We start from the raw sequence: 22,483 nt of genomic DNA, 5'->3' as shown, positions 1-22,483 counted from the left end.
GGCTTCTGAATGTCCACAAGGCCAACTGTCCACACAAGACAAACTGAATCTCACGTATGTCTTCCTCGCTTAGACTACACATGAAGTGTGCAAACGAACCAAAGCCACTCACCCTAGCTCTCTGCAGGCAGATAATCTTATACTAAAAGGTGAGACCTGCTCAGTTGCAGTTCATAATAATTTTGACAAGAGAATTACACTAGACACCATGTCAAACTCAGTGTAACTTTACAATGCAGAGATGAATAGAGATCTAAAAGCTAAAAGTGGGGGTTTCCACAGGTATAAAAGGAGAATCTACTAACCAGTAAGCTTTCCACAAACTAGCACAAGACCTACCTACCACCAGCCCTAACCAGCGTAACGATGGACTGAAAAATGCAAATTGACACTACCATTCAAATTTCAATTGTTCTGGATCCTTCAATCAGGATGATGTAATCTTGAGTGACAAACAATGTGGAGTTGTAGTTTCATTCTAAGGAAATCCAGAGGTAGCCATGAGGTAAGTTGTAAATAAGAGGTTTATTTAGCTTGGTTACAGGATGGTAGTTACAAGATGGTAGTTCATCAGTTGAGACCCACCAGGAGCAGCATCCTTGCTGCTCAGCCCACACTCTCCAACTGTCTCTCTCCACTCCACCAGGCACCCCAGCATTCCACTTCCTCATCAAGCATTCTAACATTCCACATACACATCACATTCATACTGGCTGAGCAGCAGGGAATGGGGTAGCCAGGGAAAGGATGCATCATACGAAATCAAGGAATAACACCCCCCCTTCCCTTGGGAAATCAATAAATAAAGATCAGGTATAGCAATTGGCTGGAATGACAAAATAGTTGTAGTTTTTACACTGGAGGAGTTGTCATACGTCTATAATGACCCTTCCAGGTCCATGTAAAGGACAGAATCTCAAATGCCTGTGTTTGAATGCAGTCTCCTGAAGCTACGCTGTCGCTATACTCTTCCAGGATTTTGAAATGGAGGTTTAATATTTTGGTGAAAATCCTCCAATTTGGACTATTTAAGTGGAGACACAGCGACCTTATGGACTACACCATGTCAAAGAGTTCAATGGCTTTATGTTAATATGGGGACAGTTGTCGCCTAGTCCTGCTTAAAAGCACTGAGGAATAGCGAGAAAGATGGGCCAAATCATTTATAACTGAAAACATGCTTTCATATTCCCTTGCTAACACCATGTCAAGACATTAGTTGTGGCATATAAAAGTAGATGGAACATATAGAAAAATATTGTGCTCTTTGGTTATTATAGAGTTTTCCTAGACTCTCTTGTTGGGATAAGAAAAATTGTAAATATTGACACAACATTTCAGATGGATCCCAGTAAATGCCCGAAAGATCTTCGCACAAGCCCTCATCACCAGCCACCTCAACTACGGCAACACGCTTTACACTGTTATTTCCACGCAACTCCTCAGAAGACTCCAGACAATATAAAACAAGTCAGTCAGACTCATCCTGGACTTCTACAAGCGTACCCACACCTGTCCTCACCTAAGAAACCTCCACAGGCTCCCTGTCAAGAAAAGATGCCAGTTCAAGACGTTCACCCACTCCTACAAAGCCCTCCACAAAAAAGGACCTTCTTACATCAACCACCGGCTGAACTTCCATCTTCCGTTGAGACACCTGTGCTCCACATCACTCGCTCTCGCACACGTCCCCCGTATCCATCGCACCTACATCGGGGTCCGCTCATTTTCCTACATCGACTCCAAAGCCTGGAATGGCCTACCCTACACCTCCGAATGCCACAATCCCTGGCAGTGGTCAGAAAGCAACTCAAAACTTGGCTTTTCGACGCAGACACAGCAACCTCAGCACCCGGATACCCCTGTAGGTGATAGTACTGCTCTTTAGAAATGATCGATTGACTTCTATGCATGGCTCAAAGCCCTGCCCATATCTTATGAATATTACATGATTGTATACGAACAAAAAAATATTGTGGTGTCATTATCAGTTTTCCCAATTCAGCAAAAGACTTGGGCCCTCCTGTGGTTGCAAGTAAAAATTATAGATCAAAATTAAAAACGAAATGGTTTTGTCCATGCTCAATTAAAGCTTTCCTTTGGAACTGTTTGACTGGAAAGGGGCGACCACTCGGTCCCCCCGAACGTATGGCAGAGTGCCTCGATCCCCCCGGGAAGCCATTTTGGGCGGGAGGCGCGTCTCGGCTGGTATGCCCGAAGCGGCGTAGCCGGGGCGCGCTTTTTCCCGCCCTAGAGTGGGCTGGCCTAGACACTGACGCGGCTGGCCACGCCCTCGGGGCAGGCAGGGGCGGGTTTACGCCCGCCCTGAAGACGGATAAAAAGAGACGCAAGACCTGAAGGCATCCTCTTGTTCCTGTGCTCTGAAGCTGCACCTCCTCGCTGTACGAGAGCTCGAGACGGAACAAAGAGCCAATTTTGAGCGTTTTAATCGTTCTTGTTTGTTTTACAGTTACTCTGTTGGAGAATGCCGAAGAAGGCGGGAAAACGCATGACTACTGAACAGATGCTGCGTGTTCTCATGAAGGAGATGTCCGAACTAAAGAAGCGGGTGGATAAGAACGAAGAAGGGGGACCAAAACGTCCTTTGGCGGGAGCAGCCCCGGGAGGGAAAAACAAGAGGCCCAGGAGGGGAGCAGCGGGAGAAGACATCCCGGGTCCCAGTGCCCCGCTCGAGGCACCAACTCCCGTGCCGGAGGAGGGGAATCCGATACCCGTTGTGGTCACCCCCGTGTCCGAGGACGATATGCCACCTGAGCTGGCAGCACAATTGGCAGCGTGGTTGGGTAAAGGTAACGAGGGCGCCACGGCTGTCGACGCGCAGGCGCTGATGAAGCAACTGCGTGAGAAACGGGAGGCAGCCAAGGTGTACGTGCCGGCTGCAGTAGTGGACAGGACACCAGGGACGGGTGCGACCGCAGAGGCAGCGTCCGGTGCAGGTAAGCGGCCATTGCCGATTGCGAGGGATGAGTCAGCACCCTCTCGTAGAGAAAGATTGGGTCAACATGTTCCTTTGACGATTAAGGAAAAAATTTGGGCAGGGGAATATGTGAACATCTTCTCGTTGCTTGTTGATCATTATGAGGTGGAGCATGTTAAGGGTCAGAAGGATCTCATGCACCCGAGTGTTTGGCGCGCGAAAATGGCCGCCTTTAAAGTGAACGAGAATATTGGCAATTGGGGCAAGGCATGGGGAATTTTTACGTCGATCTTAGGGGAACGTAGGCCTGAGTTGCTTTCCGAGTTGCCAACCTATCAGTCGCGAATCATGGGGTACTCGACATCACACCAGGGTAACCAGTGGTTCTGCTACGATAATCTGTTTAGAAAGGCGAAGGAGCATAACAAAAGCTTAACCTGGGATTGTTACGATTCTTTGACATGGGATAAAATGAAGGAGACGGGTATGTTGAAAATGCCATTGGTAGGAAGTAATGTTGGCGAATCCTCCCGCCATTATGGGGGGACGCCCTTTCGTTCAGGTACGGGTACCGAAGATCACTCGAGACCTGCCGGCAATGCAGGAAAAAGGGGGTTCTGCTTTAATTTCAACAGAGGTAAATGTACTAGGCCACAGGGATCGTGTAAATTTAAACATGAGTGTAGTGGATGCGGGTCGTCCCATCCTGAGTCCACGTGCAGAGCCAAAACGGGTGATAATGGGGGGAGAGGAGGCGCCAAACAGGTCTAATATAGTCCGAGGGGCGCCTTTACCTACCCCGATTGATACCTTGGCGATGATTCCCTGGCTCAGTGAATACCCGGATCGTACTTCTGCTGGGGTGCTGCGGAACGGTTTTTCCTATGGTTTCCGCATCCCGGTGGGGGACTTTCAGGGTGTGGAAAAGTGTAAAAATCAACTTTCCGTCCTGCAGCATACGACCGTAGTACAGGATAAGATCCGGAAAGAGGTGACTCGAGGTCGGGTCGCCGGCCCGTTTAGTGTACCCCCGGTCCAGAATTTTGTTTGTTCCCCTTTAGGGGTGGTCCCCAAGAAGGATCCAGGTGAGTTCCGACTGATTCATAATTTATCAGCTCCACGTGGTCTTTCTGTAAACGATGCAATAGATCCAGAAGTGTGTTCGGTGCGGTACGCATCCTTCGATGAGGCCGTAGCCATTTTGAATCGCCTGGGGCCCGGGGCGCTGATGGCGAAATCAGATATCGAATCAGCGTTCCGACTGCTCCCGGTACACCCAGACGACCAGCGTCTCCTGGGATTCATGTTTCAGGGTTGTTATTACATGGATAGGTGTATGCCGATGGGGTGCTCTATATCTTGTGCCTATTTCGAGAAATTTAGTAGTTTCCTACAATGGGTCTTCACACAGAAGACGGGTTTCCAACATGTAATGCATTACCTTGATGATTTTTTGTTCCTTGGGGCAGCCGAGGATCTCGAATGTGGCCAGGCCTTGGCCGAATTTTGTGTGTTAATGAAACAGTTTGGTGTGCCATTGGCACCAGGTAAGACGGTGGGTCCTTCGACTTGCCTTGAGTTTCTGGGGATCGAGTTAGATTCCAGTGAGGGTTGTTTTCGATTGCCAGCTGACAAAGTTGAGAAGTTCAGGGCAACTCTGCAAGTATGTATAAATGCATCTAAAGTTACGCTGCATCAACTACAGCAGTTGGTGGGACAGTTGAATTTTGCCCTGAGGGTGATACCAATGGCCCGCCCCTTTTCCCGGTCAATTTCCCAAGCTATGGGCGGCCTAAAGGAGGGCCATCATCACACGAGACTATCGGCTGAGGTCCGCCAGGACATGCGTATTTGGTTAGCATTTCTGGCGGATTTTAATGGTCGAGTGGTCTGGAACAAACCAGCCGTGTCCTCTGACGAGCTGGGGCTGTGGACAGATTCAGCAGGAAGCATGGGTTTTGGTGCCATCTTTGGCACAAAATGGTCGGCACAGAGATGGCCGACATGGTGGCATGACAGTGGTCTGACAACTAATATTGCTTTCCTGGAGCTTTTTCCCATTTTGGTGGCCCTGAGAACCTGGCCCGAAGGGTTCAAAGATCACTCTGTCATATTTTGGTCTGACAATATGACCGTGGTTGAGTGCATCAATAGTCAGGCAGCACGTTGTAAACTGATTTTAAGACTGCTCAAAGAAATTGTTTTACTGTGTATGCAACTGAATGTGCTATTCAGAGCAAAACATGTCCCAGGGGTAATGAATCAGGCGGCTGATGCACTGTCTCGTTTTCAAATGCAGGCTTTCTCGGGTTTCCTTCCCTCAGCGGACCCAGAGCCGGCACCCTTTCCCGAAGCTCTCTGGTCTCTCGGTGCCCCGAACTTCGTCACCTCGTGGGAGAGAGTCTAGCACCAAGGACGAGGAAGGCATACGAAGGGGCGTTTCGGTCCTATTTAGCCTTTTTGGGGACTGATAGAGAGCGGCTTTGGGGTCACGAGGAATGGGTAGTGAATTTTCTGATGTCATTACGTAGGGCTGGGAAATCGGTGGCTACGGCCCAGAGGCATCGTGCTGCCATTTCCTTTGTTGCCAGAGCACACGCTATCCAGGACCCGACAGCGTCTTTCGTTGTACAGAAAGCGCTGCGTGGGTGGCAACGCCTTGAGGGTCGCAGATTAGATGAAAGGCGCCCGATAGGTTTGGATAGATTGTCCCAGTTGTTGGCCACACTCCCGGCCACATGTTCATCTCAGTTTGAGGCGGTGCTGTTCCGAGCCGCTTTTTCGCTAGCATTTCACGGGGCGATGCGGGTAAGCGAACTGGTTGCAAGGAACAAACTGGATGTGGCAGGGGGTTTGTGCCAGGAACACGTTCAGATCAGGGGAGAAACAATGACAGTCTCCTTTGTAAGGTCCAAGACTGATCAAGATGGGATGGGTGACTGCGTAATCATACGCAGGATTCCCGGGTCCTCCATGTGTCCGGTAAAGTGTTTAGAAGATTACCTAGCACGAAGGGTGGCATCATGGGGGGGGACTTTGTTAAGGCACGCAGACGCCACCCCACTGACGAAATTTCAGTTTCAGCGGGTGCTTGCGATGTCAATTGCCGCTGCGGGCTTGAACCCGGGCGAATTTGGGACCCATTCCTTTCGGATAGGGGCTGCTACGGAAGCTACAGCCAGGGGTCTTAATGTTGAACAAGTGAAACGAGTGGGGCGTTGGTCCTCCAATTGTTATAAGAGATACGTGCGGTTGCACATGTTGTGAAGCTGTAATAATGTACTCACGCTTCTTGTTTTTGTTTGGTTTTCAGTTACGCAAGCCTACGAGGCGGGGCGGACTATGCAGTCGACCCAACACCGGGCCAGCGGTCAGACATCACCGGCTGTGAAAAAGGAGGTGTGGGTCGTGGGCCACTCATACGTGAGGCGTGCCGCGGACGTATTCAAAGCAGGTGATATGATTCACGTAGCTGGGGAATACGGGTACAGGGTGTCCTTCCACGGAAGAGGCGGTCTCTGTATTGACCAGCTTCAGTCATTTTTCTGGGGTCTGTTAGGGCGGACGAGGTCACCGCCGGCTATAGTTATAGTGCATTTAGGGGGCAATGATTTGGTCACCACCGGTAGACGACTTCTCCTGGAGGCAATGCTTTCCACTGTAAGTTGGTTGGCGAGGAGAGTTCCGGGGTGCACAATTGCGTGGTCCCATATGATCCCACGAAAGGTGTGGCGGGGGGCTATTTCTATTTCCGCTTTGAATCATTCTGTTAGAAAACTTAATAACAAAGTGAGTCGGTTGTTCCGTTCCAGGACATTGCATTCTATTTCGCATGGCTGTATTAATGATGACAGTATGTATTTGGGGGATGGTGTGCATTTGTCTCGGGTGGGGAATGAGTTACTCATAGGAGACTTCTTAGCATGGTTAAAAACGTTACAACATGACCTTTAGGTAGGAGCTTTGTGGGGGGGTCCGGATAGCCGGTCAACTATCCGGCCTGTGGCGGTAAGGTCATGATCGGTGAGCACTAATTGGAAGATCCCTATGAGTGGGCGTCACCCAACACGGATGGGAGCGCTCGGGAGAGGTGGCCTTTGGCCCCTCAACGGGGAGGCGGTCCCTTCTAAGGATGGGTCGCCGAAAGAAAAGGAAAGGCGGTCAAGGCCCCTTCCTGTGTAGGAGGGGTTACAGCCCCCTCCTGGGGAATTTCCCGGGGCCAGTAACGTCTGCGACGGCAGATGTGGTAAGTTGTGCGGGGTTTGGGGGGAGGTCTACGATACCTTCTAGATAACCTCACACGAGTCCTCGAACGACCTTTAACTGGCGTCGAGTTTATGGGTGCCCCCGTCAAGTCAAGGGAAATTGGTAGTTTGCACTTGAGGTACGCCTCAGTGCTGTCGCCCCTCCCAAGTGGGGGGGGTATTTCTGGTTAGGGATCTTGACACCGGTTACGACCTTGCCGTTGGCCCTTAAACGTTAGGATGTACAATTTCAATATTTCAAGAAAATGTTTTGTAGGATGTTAGTTCGGCTAGGAGAACCTCTGTATTAGAGAATCTGTTAAGGTTAGCCAAACATCGCAATGTGGTAATGAAATTGTACATTAATATGAACTGTTTAATGTTTTAATTTTTGTTTTAATAAATACGGCCGGGAGGGTCACTCCCTCCCTCTTCCAAAAAACTTTAAGAGCTGTTTCCGGTTTCCCTCCTTTGGGGATTGTGTTGAGAGGGGGTGGCGGGTATCTCAGCCATATGGAAAGGGGCGACCACTCGGTCCCCCCGAACGTATGGCAGAGTGCCTCGATCCCCCCGGGAAGCCATTTTGGGCGGGAGGCGCGTCTCGGCTGGTATGCCCGAAGCGGCGTAGCCGGGGCGCGCTTTTTCCCGCCCTAGAGTGGGCTGGCCTAGACACTGACGCGGCTGGCCACGCCCTCGGGGCAGGCAGGGGCGGGTTTACGCCCGCCCTGAAGACGGATAAAAAGAGACGCAAGACCTGAAGGCATCCTCTTGTTCCTGTGCTCTGAAGCTGCACCTCCTCGCTGTACGAGAGCTCGAGACGGAACAAAGAGCCAATTTTGACCCACCCACCAGCCCCTGAGGACAGCAAGTTGTTTTGAATAAAGTTTGAGGTGGTAACTCTAATTCTTTGTTTACAGGTGTGATTAGTATCGTGATAACGTTGAATATGCAATAAAGAATGGTCAATTTGTGGTACGTTTTACAAATAAAGTAATCCTGCTTTAGTGTTCATCAGTAAGCATGTTTTAATAAAGTGGTTGTTGTTACTGTCTTTCAAGTAATTGAGTCATTTAGTAATTTAGTTAGAATTGTCGTATTTATTTTGGTCGGGCGGTAAGGTCATGATCGGTGAGCACTAATTGGAAGATCCCTATGAGTGGGCGTCACCCAACACGGATGGGAGCGCTCGGGAGAGGTGGCCTTTGGCCCCTCAACGGGGAGGCGGTCCCTTCTAAGGATGGGTCGCCGAAAGAAAAGGAAAGGCGGTCAAGGCCCCTTCCTGTGTAGGAGGGGTTACAGCCCCCTCCTGGGGAATTTCCCGGGGCCAGTAACGTCTGCGACGGCAGATGTGGTAAGTTGTGCGGGGTTTGGGGGGAGGTCTACGATACCTTCTAGATAACCTCACACGAGTCCTCGAACGACCTTTAACTGGCGTCGAGTTTATGGATGCCCCCGTCAAGTCAAGGGAAATTGGTAGTTTGCACTTGAGGTACGCCTCAGTGCTGTCGCCCCTCCCAAGTGGGGGGGGTATTTCTGGTTAGGGATCTTGACACCGGTTACGACCTTGCCGTTGGCCCTTAAACGTTAGGATGTACAATTTCAATATTTCAAGAAAATGTTTTGTAGGATGTTAGTTCGGCTAGGAGAACCTCTGTATTAGAGAATCTGTTAAGGTTAGCCAAACATCGCAATGTGGTAATGAAATTGTACATTAATATGAACTGTTTAATGTTTTAATTTTTGTTTTAATAAATACGGCCGGGAGGGTCACTCCCTCCCTCTTCCAAAAAACTTTAAGAGCTGTTTCCGGTTTCCCTCCTTTGGGGATTGTGTTGAGAGGGGGTGGCGGGTATCTCAGCCATATGACAGACAGTAAGCAGCATGAGCTCTTAGCTGTTTTTGCGTACCCCATAATCTGAAGGTTTAACATATTATTCAACATTTATTTGGTATCACGAGGTCTTCAATGAGCTGAAAAGGGGTATTACATTCAAATGTATTCCAAACAGGGGGCCTCAAAGTATATCTTGTCAGGAGCCCAACAAATCCTGAAGATGTCACTCGGTACTCGGAAGTGTTGCTTTAAACACCGTCGTTTAATTGTACATGTCCAAAGGTGGGTGTGGCTTGGGCTCATTTAAAGAGGGTTGCATTTGGAATCTCTAATCCTTTTATAGTAGACATTTGCCCTCTCTTAGTTATGAAAACGTCACCTAACATTATCTTCCACTAGCCCATACCACTGTGGGGAAAAAAGCCTAAAAACGAAATAATTGAACAAAAACTCTCCATCAAACCAGTCTAGTGAGTTCATCAAAAATAAAATAGTCAAGATCGCTCCATAGGATGCTTTAAAAACAAGAAACAGCTTACCTCCTCACCCTCCTCAATGTGATAATCAGTCCTCTGGTTTGGTCCACCTACAAACATTATATTTAGCTGACGATCGTGCCTGAAAAACAAAGATGTTTAAGGAAGTTAGTAGAAAGCGCTATATTGCGATTATCTGCATTTTTAGCACCGAGCTGAATTTTTTCGAAACTGGAAATCTTCATTTACGGCACATCCTGCTCTTTTATTGTCCTATTGAGTGCCTTCTGGACTCATGTAAAAAATGTAACAGAATAGTTACTTCACGGTTTGGATGCGGACGTTCTGCACTTCAATAAAGTAACATGGAAATCCAAAAATGAGAACTCCTGTTTGTTGCTGGAGCATAGTTCTAGAATACTTACGCAGACGTATGTATTTTATTATTGTTTTATTATTATTTTATTCTTTTCCACCTGTTCGACAGATATAAAATGTATTTGGAAATGCCAGGATGCTCAAACCACTGCTGCGAAGTACGTATTTTTGGCTTCTGTTTTTAGTAGATGGTCAGTTTTTATGGCCTGCATTTCACTGCCCCTTTCCTCACTTTATCTTTTTCTAATACGACTGACATCAGTTGGATCTGTGTTCCCCGTACTGGGAAGCGAGGAAACTCTTCACACACAGCTCACACTGATACCTAGCCTAGGAGCAGAGCCACAAGTACCATGCAGCCGCAGAGAGGCATATTATTTACTGACAATACTTTTTCGGCTATTTTGATATTTTTTACTTTTTAAATCTGTAATAATACGTCATTGAAGGGCTATAATATAAATATTTTAGTAATTAGAACAACACCCTGTACCAGATACTATTAAAAATATTATCCTCCAAAAATGTTTAGGTGGGACTGAAAAAGTCCCTCACACGGTGATAGACGTGTACCCCTGCAATAAGTCCCTCAATGTAAAGATGTCTGAATCCCTAATGCTGATTTTTGTTGTCATGGGTGAACACCCATATTGTGTGTGCGCCATGACATAGGCCTGTCTTCTGAACTGCAGTCTTTTTGAGCCAAGAGGGGCGCACCAAGTGCCACCCTCATATAGTGCTGCAAGGCTCCTGCCTTTAGCAGGAGTTAAGCAGCATGAGCACTGTGCCAGCAGTATATCTTGTAGTGATCAGTAGGAGTGAACAGGTATTTTTTATCTGTGTCACTGGACTGAGGCCTACAGGCTCACTCATTTAAAGTTCTGCTGCTGTGTGCTTAACATCCCTTGGGCTTACATCAGTGTTATGTAGAATGCAGTGCGTATGCGGTACAATTGCGCTGGGTGTTTGTTTACCTGGTACAATTCAGGGATAATGCAGTGCTGTGAGGGTATCTTATGTGCACATGCATGTGCTGGCAATAAGTGTACCAGTAAATGGTATAATACAAAGATAGTGCAGTGCATGTATATTATATGCCTGCGCTGAGACCATATGAATGGTACAATACATGAAGTATGTAGTGTTGTGCAGGGCATGCATACAATATGCATGTGGTAGCTGTGAAGGGCATAAGACATGGAAGAATCTGGGTTCTATTTTGAAAGACCTAGGACTGACTGGAGGGACGTGAGTTAAGGAGGTAGAGGAACCACCCAAGAAGGATTTGTGGCTTGCTGCATTCCTGTAAGCTTGGGGGGGACACACTTGAAGAAGGGAGAGCCTGGCTCTCAAGAACACTTCAAAGGGGGCTCTGTTTGATTCAGAGACGGGTAACTGGGAATGGACATGGACACATCTCAGGAAGGAAATGGGGCTGATAAGAGAATCATAACGAGTAGGACTGAGGCCCTGGGGTAAACTTTTGATAAGCATATTCCTGTGGCTGACATCCAGGTGTGAACCTCTAGTCACTCCCATGAGCTGTGTTGTGGGGATATCAGATATAGAGTCACTCCTGCGGTGTCAGACTGCTTTTTGTAGGAAGGGCAGGGCAAAGGAGATGGCATTTCAAAAGGAGGCAGACCCCAACATAAACTTCAAAGACTCAGAGACTAGTAATCACATATGATGTCTAGAAAGGGACTGTTAGAAGGGTAGCTTGAGCCCCACAAAATCATCAACTATCAAGCAGCCAGCTAGGCTGTGCGCAGAAAAGCTCTGCAAGACTTCTGCCTATGGCCAGGACTGGGGGCCAAGGCCTGCTAGTCAGTCAGCTGGCTGAAGGGACATCACTCAAGAAATGTATGACCATCTACTCTTGCACACTGAAGCCTTCCTGCTTGCCAAGACCAGTATGTCCTGTGCAGCCATGGCCTGTGCAGGTAAGAGCGGTGGGGCCTGGTGAAGAGGGATTTTGACGGACAATGACGAGGGACAATTAAACAAATAATGAATTTTCCCTCGTCATCGTCCTTCGAAATCCCCTTCACACAGCCCCACCACCCCACTGCTCTTACCTGCATGGGCAGCGGCTGGTCCTATGAGGGAGAGGATAATGTTAGAGGGAGCAAGGTCCAGGGGGAATACTGGGGATTGTATCCCTGTAGCAAGGTGTGAGGAGACGGCTTCTGCAATGATCGGGCCGATGCCCATGAGCAGGGCAAAGTTGGTGACCCCCGTATGCCAGAGGAGGGCCACAGTGAAGTGAGCAATAACTGATGCCGCACTGATCTGGTCATTGTGCATGTGCCCATGCCAGGTCAGAGAGCTTGCATGCCATGTGGGGCTGCCATTAAGATTGCTGCTGTGCTGATCGGGCCATAGCCCGTGAGCAGAGGAGGAATGGTGACCCAGTATTCCAGGGCTGGCAAACGGGACAAAACAAGGAGTGTGCTCTGGTTGAGACTGTCATCGGAGGAATGAGGCTGCTGTGGTGATACGAGCAGGCCCAAGCAGTGACAGAGGATCTGCACCAGATGCAACACACCCCCACACCAGCAGGGAGGTTCCCAAGAAAGTTACCAGCATTGGAAGTGCAACAATACTTCCCTTGCCACTGCAGGATGACGTGTGAGGAACATGAGGACACCTGACTGCAGTTCCACCCAGTTCATGTGTGAAAGACTTTCCGGAAGCAGCTGCTGCAACTTCAATGACCACAGAAGGGTGCACACAGAAAAACTGATTGGTAGGCCAAATGGCCCGGGTGAACTTGCCTATCAGTTGGCCCTGGTGAAATTTGCTTTCCAGATAGCACTTCGGCACTGGAACGCTTTTGACTTTAATAAAGAGTCAGAGTGGGACTCCTGAGTCTCAGACTACTGGTGGGGTTCAACCTGATAGTCACCTACAGTGAATAGGGAATAACTACTACCACTAGGAGAAAGGAGTTGTACTCAGGGGCCTGCATATAAAACACTAAAGCCCTAACCTCAGCGGACTGTGTGTATTGTTTGTGAATGCCATATTTTACTTTCTGCTTCTATATAAATACTGTTTTTTAAAGTATTTTTGTGGACAATCATGTATTGCTGCTGCTGAACGTATTTTGAGTTGTGAGCCCGTGTTCACTCCTCTGTTTTTACCTTCACCACCAACGAATTTTGGATTGCTTGACCCACACTACCACTGACAGTCAAGTGCTAAGGGGGTACTTGGCTCAGTTGCTCAGGATTCATAGTAGGCAGGGCCACAGGACATCAGGAGTAAAAGGCCACAGTTGGGCCCAGTTGCTTCTGCTTGCACATGACGTCTGAACTAGCATCTGACAATTGGCGGCAAGCAGTGGGGCGCATAATGTGTAAGGGCCTTAGACACATGAGTGATACAGGCTATTTCCAATTTATGTCAGTAGTACAATAAAACCAGTTTTTTCGCACAAAGACAACATGTATAAACAATGGAAAGCACATGGTTGGAATAAACCTCGGCACCATGTACATAGATAAAATGAAGGATTTATGTAGGGACAGATGGTGGAGGTGGAGTAGTGTAAAAATTACTCTACCCTAAGGGTTGTGTTAGGAGTGCATTATAGACACATGTAGTCCACAATCACATATACTGCATGTGACTAATGTTGAAAATGACAGTGGGGGTAATGCATATTTAAAATATCCTCATTAACTAACTAAATATATGTGCATTTAGCAATGTGACTGATAGAATGGTAGTGCTCACATATTAGTATTTCATGAGAAACGTTTACTAAAGCGGTCACGGATAATTGGTAAAATAAGATGTTTACTAAAAGAATCATTATTTTACTACTGTATTAATTGCTAAAGTATGTGTTGAAAAGTTTGATTTATTTGGGTGTAAAGAAGTGCACATAATGTAACCTATCCACATGTTAACTTAGCCTAACTTGTGGGTCTGAGATGTATTTGACTTCAAGCTCACGTTTCAGTAAACATTTGAATCCATATTTTTTTTTGCAGTAGAAATGCTGCATCTATTTTGTATTGCCAATGCAGGTGGACAAGACTTCGTTAATGAGAGAAAAAGTGTCTTTGTTCTCAGAAGATAGTGAGGTATGCGAAGCGACAACTGGTACGGAGGAAAAGCGATAACAAGATGGGAGGAGTGTTGCTCGTGTGAGAAGAAGACTAGACCAAGGACGACTGGAGTAACGGTTTATGTGAATGGCAAGGTGGTGTAAAGAAGCCAGTGTGCTTATAGTATGGACATTTTTCTCTGTACAGTTTGTGGGATGTCCTTTGGATGTTACTGGTGTTATGATGCAACCTAGTGAGGGATGGTTAGCATTCTGATTTAGGACATCTTGAGCTACAGACCTTTGCTTTGGTTAGTGTGGCTTTATGCTACTTGGCCCATGTTGGAGTTTCTTCTACTGAGGACTCTGACAGCTGACATATTTCTAATTTCACCTTACCTTAAACCTTTGCTTTAGTTTAGGGTTGTCACTTATGGATAGGGTAGGGAAAGAATGAGGATCAATGCTATTTTTTAATGACAAATTGATGCAACCTAATGCAAAATTCTGTTTACTTATTACTTACATAACAATGATCAAGTTAGTTGTTTTCTCTTTATTGTATAGGACAAATTGCTTCAGGAGATTTGGTTTCCTGTGGTTTGTAACTTATTTTTATATGATAATGCTTAGTCTAACATATATTGATCTTTTTCTGGGTCTGAATTTGGAATAAACTTACTGACTTGAGACTTGGTGTCGTACTGAGTTATTGAGTAACCACATTCGCTACACTGTATCTGGAGATGAAAAGAAGGTGTTTACCTTACCTGTCATGTCGCACAAATAGATTGTCGACTAGGTGCTACTGTGTAACTGGGTTCACAAAGAGCAAGAAGAGCATGGTTGTATGCCAAAGGGGGCAAATAACTCTCCATAGACCACCAAAGCCATCAACTGTCAAATAGCCCATGTAACCTAAGACCACCTGCCCTTGAACCCTTGAGCACAGGAGCCTGCCTAGCTGCCAAGACCAGTGTGCCCTGTGAGGAAGAGAATTGGAGGGAGCGAGGTCCAGTAAGAGATCCTGGTGATTCGATTCCAGTGGCGAGGTTTGAGGAGACAGCTGCTGCTTCAATCGGGTCACTGCCAGTGTGCAGGGAAATTTTGTTGACACCTGTATGCCAGAGGAGGGCAGCAATGTAATGAGTCATAACTGTTGCTGTACTAATTGGACCATTGCCCGTGTGCCGATACCAAGTCGAGGACATCGTATGCCAGGTGGGGTCACTGTGAAGATTGCTCTGACTGTAGCACATGTGTTTGATTCAAACTGGCGACCTTATGAGCCAGGTGGGGAGCCAAGAAAATTGCTGCTGTGCAAATCAGGAAGTAGCTTGTGCTCAGAGGAGGAATGGTGACCCCATATGCCAGGGAGACCACTGGAACAAGGCAAGGAGGGTGATAAGGTTGAGACTGTCATTAGAGCAAGGAGGCCCCCGTGGTAACCCGAGCAGGCCCATGCCTTTAATAAGGACCAGTGCCAGGTGCATCGTAACCCCCCTCACTTGTGTGTAGGATCCCAGGAAACTTACCAGCATCACAAGAGCACCCTACTCACTGCTGTTGCAGGACCACATGTGAGGAATTCAAGGACACTAGAATGCAGACCCATCCAGGCAGCATGTGAAAAACTTACAGTAGACAGCTGCTGCAGCTTCAGCACTGCAAAGAGAACATGCTCACAGATTCCCGTTGTTTGTATCCTGCCGACGCGTGTAAGACTGATTGGCGGGCCAGACGCCCCCAGGGGAACTTGCCTGCCAGATAGCACTTCAGCGATGGAACACTTTTGACATCAATAAAGCATTGGAGTGGGAATTGTGAGACTGGGACTGCTAGTGCGGCTTAACCTGAATATCATTTACAGTGAATTGGAAATAACCATTACTGCTATGAGAGGAGAGTTGGACTCAGGGACCCACCTATAAAACACTACAGCCCTGACCACAATAACTGTATGTGTTGTTTGTGAATGTTGCCTTTTATTTTGTGTTCATATATAAGTACTCCTTTTTTCATAAAAGCAAGTATTTGACTGAACAATCATGTATTGATGCTGCTGTACGTAGTTAGAGTTGTAAGCCAGTGTTCACCCGTCCCCGTGTCTACCTAAACCCCGAGAAGTCTTGGACAGTTTATTCTGTGCTACCACTAAGAGTCAAGTGCTGAAGGGGTACTTGATCCAGTTTCTCAAAATATATAGTAGGCCAGGTCCTGGGACAGTAAAAAGCCTCAAACCCCACAGCTGGGGCCATTAGCACCTGCTTGCCCCGTGGCCCCCTGAACAGGAGTCTGACAGATATCTTCAGTTATTCCAAATCTGGGGCCATTGTTCCTGGGTCTTGAAAAAGAAATGATGGAGATAAAAATAGGCAGGATGTGGAACCCATGACTGGGTCAAGAGGGTTGGGGGCAAAAGGCATCCCTCCTGGTATCAAAATTAAAAAAAAATAGATTATGCCACAGAATTTGCCAACCACGAGGTAGGCTTTGCTTACCTGCAACAAGGATTTGAGTTTCACGAACTCTGCCTCGTGGCTGCGAAACCCATAGCAAACATTTATTATCACTTATTGGGCCAATTATTGGATTGTGAACCAGGGGCAGGTGCCACACGCCCTGCAGGAAGTACCACAAGTGCTTCCAATTCTCTAAGAATTCACGGCTCACCACAATGGGGACTGCAAACCCCTCCCGAAATGTAATTAAAATGTGATAAAAAGAGAACTAAGGGACTAGCACCCACTTGACTTCCCAAAGGACGTGCGCAAGGGGTTGGCTGCCTGTGGCGATCCTGCGGTCAACCATTGCCTTGCAGGACCAATGGCTGATTGGGATTGGTCACCCACAGTAAATTGGGCAGAGGCCCAAAATCTAAAGTCTGCAATATAGCTTTATTTTATATATTACCCCACAGAAATGTTTGATAACAATATGGATTTTCCCAAAATAATTGTTAAATATTTTTAGAGGCATCATGAGGATTTGTTTCTATTTGTTGTTGAGTTTAAAATCCCTTTTATTGTTGTGATGACAACTTGGCCTGATAGGATCTGTAATTAGCAATGCACACACACTGTTTGGTGAGATCCTATTGCACTTATTTTACTTATTTTAGTGCTGCAGAGTGGGCATACATCATTGTCACCGACATATGGTAACAGTAAAAGCATATGGAAACATACTTTTAACTTTTCTTGCCTTCCAAAATTTCTCTTCCTTTAGCAATAGAAATCTTCCTGATGATATCTAACATGGAAAAGGTCCAGAAATATTTATGTAATGGCTTATACAATGCTACCATCTGGTGGAATCAAGTGAAACATTATTAATTTAAGTATACGTGATATTTAGTACAAGACATTATATTCAGAAATATTTGTTTGTATATCATACTGAGTTCTTAATTTTTGAGTTTACAGTTTTCAAAGGTAAACATAAGAAGAGAAGCTGGTGATTTCCAAATGCCCCTATATATACCAGCTTAGCTTAAACGTTAGAGAGTTTCACTTGTTAAAAAGCCTTGCTGATTTTCTAAAATTAACTCACTTATCTGTGATAGCATTCCCTGAGATGACAGTGCATCTTTGAGAAAATGTAAAATCTAAAATTAGATTTTTGGTAAAGTGAAGTAGACTCATCATTTTTACATCATTTTGATGAAATGGCTACATTCGAGTAGGATAAATATAGCAAGTATTACTCAAGTGGCAACATAAAATGCAAGTTATTGATATTGTTTTTGATTAGTAGTAATATTAGTGATAGTAATATTAAAAATGGTAACAATACCATTACTATTAATACTTTTAGATGAGAAAATATACCTACTATGTTGCATTAGGCTGAGAGGTCAATTTTGAAGGCCCCTGCTTTGAATAGTCCCAAAAAAAGATAATTATCATTACTTCTTTCCTTATCCCAGTTAAATCGCCCCATTGCCCTAAAAAGAGAGGCTGTGTTAATGGCCCTTTGTTTAACTTCTTTCTCTATGAGCATATAGCATAACCTATTACTACCTATGGTGAACAAATGGTTTGAAAACTAAAGGCCATTATTATTATTACGTCTTTCCTTATCCCAATTAAATCGCTCCATTGCCCTAAAAGGGAGGCTGTGTATATGGCCCTGTTTCCACTTCTTTGTCACTGAGCATATAGCATAACCTATTACTACCTAAGGTGATCAAATGGTTTGAAAACTAAAGGCCATGTGAGAAAGTAAATTATTTATTGATTGGGATGGACGATAGTTCAGCATAAATTATAAAGTAATTATCTTGTTTAGTCCAGTTAAAGGTTTCAGCCATTTAAACCTGAGTTCAACCCCGTTATCTATGGCACAGAGCAAACCAGTTTAAGTCAAGAAAATGTGCAAAGCTTAGTTAAAAACTAGATAACACAAAACACTCAATATCAATATGCCCTGGACAGAGCCTCCCACAACAGAGTCCCTCAGCGTAAGCGGAAAGGGCAACGGTCAGCCAAGTTCAGCGCATGTTCAGCGCAGCTCTTCAGCCCGGCCGTGGCAGCTCGATCAAACAGGTGCAATGGGCAGAGCATGTTCACAACAGCACATCAAATGTGACTCTAAGTTTGAAAAAATAGACCAAAATTAAATGAACAAAATAACACCAAAAGGACAAAAATCCAACACGGCAAATGGAGATATGAATTTTTAATGTGTAAATTAATAATAGCTCCAAAAAGCACAAATAGCCAATGGTCGCAATGGACTAGGACCTAGGTGTGATTCAGGCTGACCGCGATGGAGGATGTGTTGGATATGCCAACCAGATATGAACCGGTCATAAGTTTTACTTTGTGACTTAAGTCTTTTTTCTGAAATTCAAAATTCTTAAGTGTGGCAAGGCTGTATCTGAGGAGGGGTCCACGACATTGGATAGGGATTGTATGAGGTCCAAAACGAAAAACAGAGCAGACCAGTCAAGGATGGTGTGCAACTATATGGATGGCTGTGAGACAGTTGGATGCATGTGTGGGCAAATGCTATTGAATCACAGATGCTAGAACAATTCCCATCAGACCACCCTTGTTGGTGGATTTTACGTCATGTGGGAATTGATGAACATTCAATACCACGTCCGACCATATAGTGTCAGTGCGGGAGTGGATGTCAAACCTCTAGCCATGATGTTCATCAGCAAAAAGATGTCAATAAAGTGCAGTGCTCAAGTGATCGTGATAAATAAAAATGACTACTAAGACTCAAGAAGCGTTTAAAATAGAGATCTAAGTGTCAAAAATTAAAAACCCGTCAGGTAGTAAGACTACCCTTTGGCGCTGTCTGAGACGGTCAACATGTTTCAGCCTAAAGGGGAGTTACCCCGGCTTTCTTCAGGACCTCAGATGTAGAATAGCTACTGCAAATATAAGTGATGTATTGAATCAAGAATAACAAAAATGTACTTAAAAAAACGTTACATATCTACCGGGAACTTAACTCTCTAAAGTCCACTGTAGGAAGGGAAGCATGTCTTCTTCCTATCAAAAAACAAAAATGTTGTCACCAACACTGGGTTGCACACATGTAACCGCAAGAATACACAGAACCCACATAGTTACATACACCTGCGTGAACAGTTTACATTCCGCATTATGGAAGAAGCATAATAGCTTAATCACATAGAGGCATTTCCTCACAGTGATACTCACCCAGCTTTGTGTGCGTGAAGACCTCACCTCACCCGGCAACCGCTCGGGAGCATGAGGCCCCGCTCTATAGTGTAGAAAAAAGGATACCGTTAGCACATGACTTAACCGGATCCAACCGAATTACTCTACACAAATAACCCAACAAACGTGTGATAGATGCCAACACCATCAGACCATAATAAAGACCCTACCACAAGCCTACACTAGACACTTAACACTAAGAAAATGCATATACTGTCAAGTTATAAAACACAATGTAAGCACTAATGAGCGCCTCTGCATGACTTAATGACTGACAAGACATAAAACGCAATGTAGGCACTAATAAGCGCCTCTGCATGACTTAATTACTTTCTCAAGAGACCTCATTAGATTGCAAAACATAAGTATGGACAGGAACCTGTCAGTATACTACAGTCTTTACAAATCAATCAAGGGTGCTAATAAAGGCCCATAGAGAGCTACCTTGACCATCCAATCCTGGGAACTCATACAGAATATAAGCGGACAACGTCCTAGGTAGAGAGCAGGGTCTCTAGAGTTAAAGGACCGTCCGGGCTTATGGCACTCATGTCACCTCAATGAAAAGTGAAAAAAACGTAAGAACATGAAACAGTCTCACCTCTCCGTCGGTGCCCCTAGTTTTTCGCCCAAGCGGAAATGTCGGTGTGTGTGGAATCTCACCCTCCTTCCTTATATTACGGGCAGTCCACCCTGCTCTCTACCTAGGACGTTGTCCGCTTATATTCTGTATGATTTCCCCAGATTGGATGGTCAAGGTAGCTCTCTATGGGCCTGTATTAGCACCCTTGATTGATTTGTAAAGACTGTAGTATACTGACAGGTTCCTGTCCATACTTATGTTTTGCAATCTAATGAGGTCTCTTGAGAAAGTCATTAAGTCATGCAGAGGCGCTCATTAGTGCTTACATTGTGTTTTATAACTTGACAGTATATGCATTTTCTTAGTGTTAAGTGTCTAGTGTAGGCTTGTGGTAGGGTCTTTATTATGGTCTGACGGTGTTGGCATCTATGTAACGTTTGTTGGGTTATTTGTGTAGAGTAATTCGGTTGGATACGGTTAAGTCATGTGCTAACGGTATCCTTTTTTCTACACTATAGAGCGGGGCCTCATGCTCCCGAGCGGTTGCCGGGTGAGGTGAGGTCTTCACCCACACAAAGCTGGGTGAGTATTACTGTGAGGAAATGCCTCTATGTGATTAAGCTATTATGCTTCTTCCATAATGCGGAATGTAAACTGTTCACGCAGGTGTATGTAACTATTTGGGTTCTGTGTATTCTTGCGGTTACATGTGTGCAACCCAGTGTTGGTGACAACATTTTTGTTTTTTGATAGGAAGAAGACATGCTTCCCTTCATACAGTGGATTTTAGAGCGTTAAGTTCCCGGTAGATATGTAACGTTTTTTTAAGTACATTTTTGTTATTCTTGATTCAATACATCACTTATATTTGCAGTAGCTATTCTACATCTGAGGTCCTGAAGAAAGCCGGGGTAACTCCCCTTTAGGCTGAAACCTGTCGACCGTCTCACACAGCGCCAAAGGGTAGTCTTACTACCTGGCGGGTTTTTAAACACTTAGATCTCTATTTTGAACGCTTCTTGAGTCTTAGTAGTCAATTTTATTTATCACGATCACTTGAGCACTGCACTTTATTGACATCTTTTTGCTGATGAACATCATGGCTAGAGGTTTGATATCCACTCCCGCACTGACACTATATGGTTGGACGTGGTATTGAATGTTCATCAATTCCCACATTGCATGAGGTCCCCATGATGGCAGTTCCTAGAAATGCTATATATGTCTGCTGGCATGGCAGAACTAATTTAATAAGACGGGGGAGTACCATCGCATGGCGGTTGTAAATTACTTTGCCTTGCAAATGGATAATACTCCATCTGCCAATATATAAATCGGCCCTGATTTATATGTTAGCGGAAAGGGTACTCCTTTGCAATGGCCATGGTGTATCCTTCCTGCCAACTGAATGGTCTGTTTGCCAGATATATAAGTAGGCAGATCTTTGGTATATCAACGGCAGAGAAAACTCCTGTCTCTGTCTTGGTTAGACCACTCCGACGACCCGATGCAGTAAGGGATGTTGACCTGAATGTCCACCCATCTGATTAAGATGGGCAGACAAACAGGTTGGTTTTCACTACCCATCACCTCCAGGAAAACCCTGGGCAGTAAAAACTGAAAAATACCCCTCCGAAATTGGGTGATAACTTCCATGGTGAGGGGGTATTGTTTTTGTATTTTTAAAAGCAAAATCTGCTTTGGGGTTTTGTATTTGAAAATTTAAAAAAATACTTTGCCACTCTATCATCTTGACAGTGGTTCCTGTCAATGCACTAAATGTCTTCCAGCCCAACAGATATTTATACATTTGGAATCAGAACCTCTACCAGGGTAATGAAGTAAAATATTTGGTCACCATGGTGGAGGACCACCAACAAATAAATCAGGTCCTTAATCTCCTTTTTTAATCTCGGGATCCTCCGGTAAAGCAATCCTGCAGGCTATCTCCAAAGAGGGCTCCATGAGGCAAGATACCTTCTCCGCAAGGTCTTGCTGAATTGGATTTGCTATTATGGGAAAGATCTGAGTGGGGTAAACCTGTTTCTTCAGCCCAGCGTTCCTTGGCGGATCGGCTTAGCAGGTTTGTCATGGTCCTTCAGAGTTCGTTAAACACAAGCAAGGGTCTCAGTGCCTCAGGTACTGCACTTGGGGGTTAAGACTCACTCCAGCAGAGGCCACCAGCAGGGACCATGTTAGATCCAGTTTGTACCTTTCAGCTGGGCTCAACAGGAAAAGACCTCTGCAGCTTCACCCTGTAGCTTGCACAGCAGA

The 22,483-nt window shown here is 45.6% G+C and overlaps 1 protein-coding gene across 1 annotated transcript in view; it reads right to left on the bottom strand.

The window, feature by feature from the left end:
* Positions 1-22,483, bottom strand: part of LOC147666366 (3-hydroxyanthranilate 3,4-dioxygenase-like) — a 308,626-nt gene that overhangs the window by 160,232 nt on the left and 125,911 nt on the right. Inside the window, exon 2 of the mRNA XM_086949101.1 lies at positions 9,556-9,634. Within this exon, the coding sequence (XP_086805227.1) occupies positions 9,556-9,634 (79 nt within the window). The remainder of the gene's footprint in view (positions 1-9,555; positions 9,635-22,483) is intronic.

This window comes from Lissotriton vulgaris, unplaced genomic scaffold (genome assembly GCF_964263255.1).
Source record: "Lissotriton vulgaris unplaced genomic scaffold, aLisVul1.2 SCAFFOLD_1819, whole genome shotgun sequence".
Lineage (NCBI taxonomy): Eukaryota > Metazoa > Chordata > Amphibia > Caudata > Salamandridae > Lissotriton > Lissotriton vulgaris.
The sequence above is the reverse complement of the archived record's forward strand: the minus strand, read 5'-3'. Positions and strand labels throughout refer to the sequence as shown.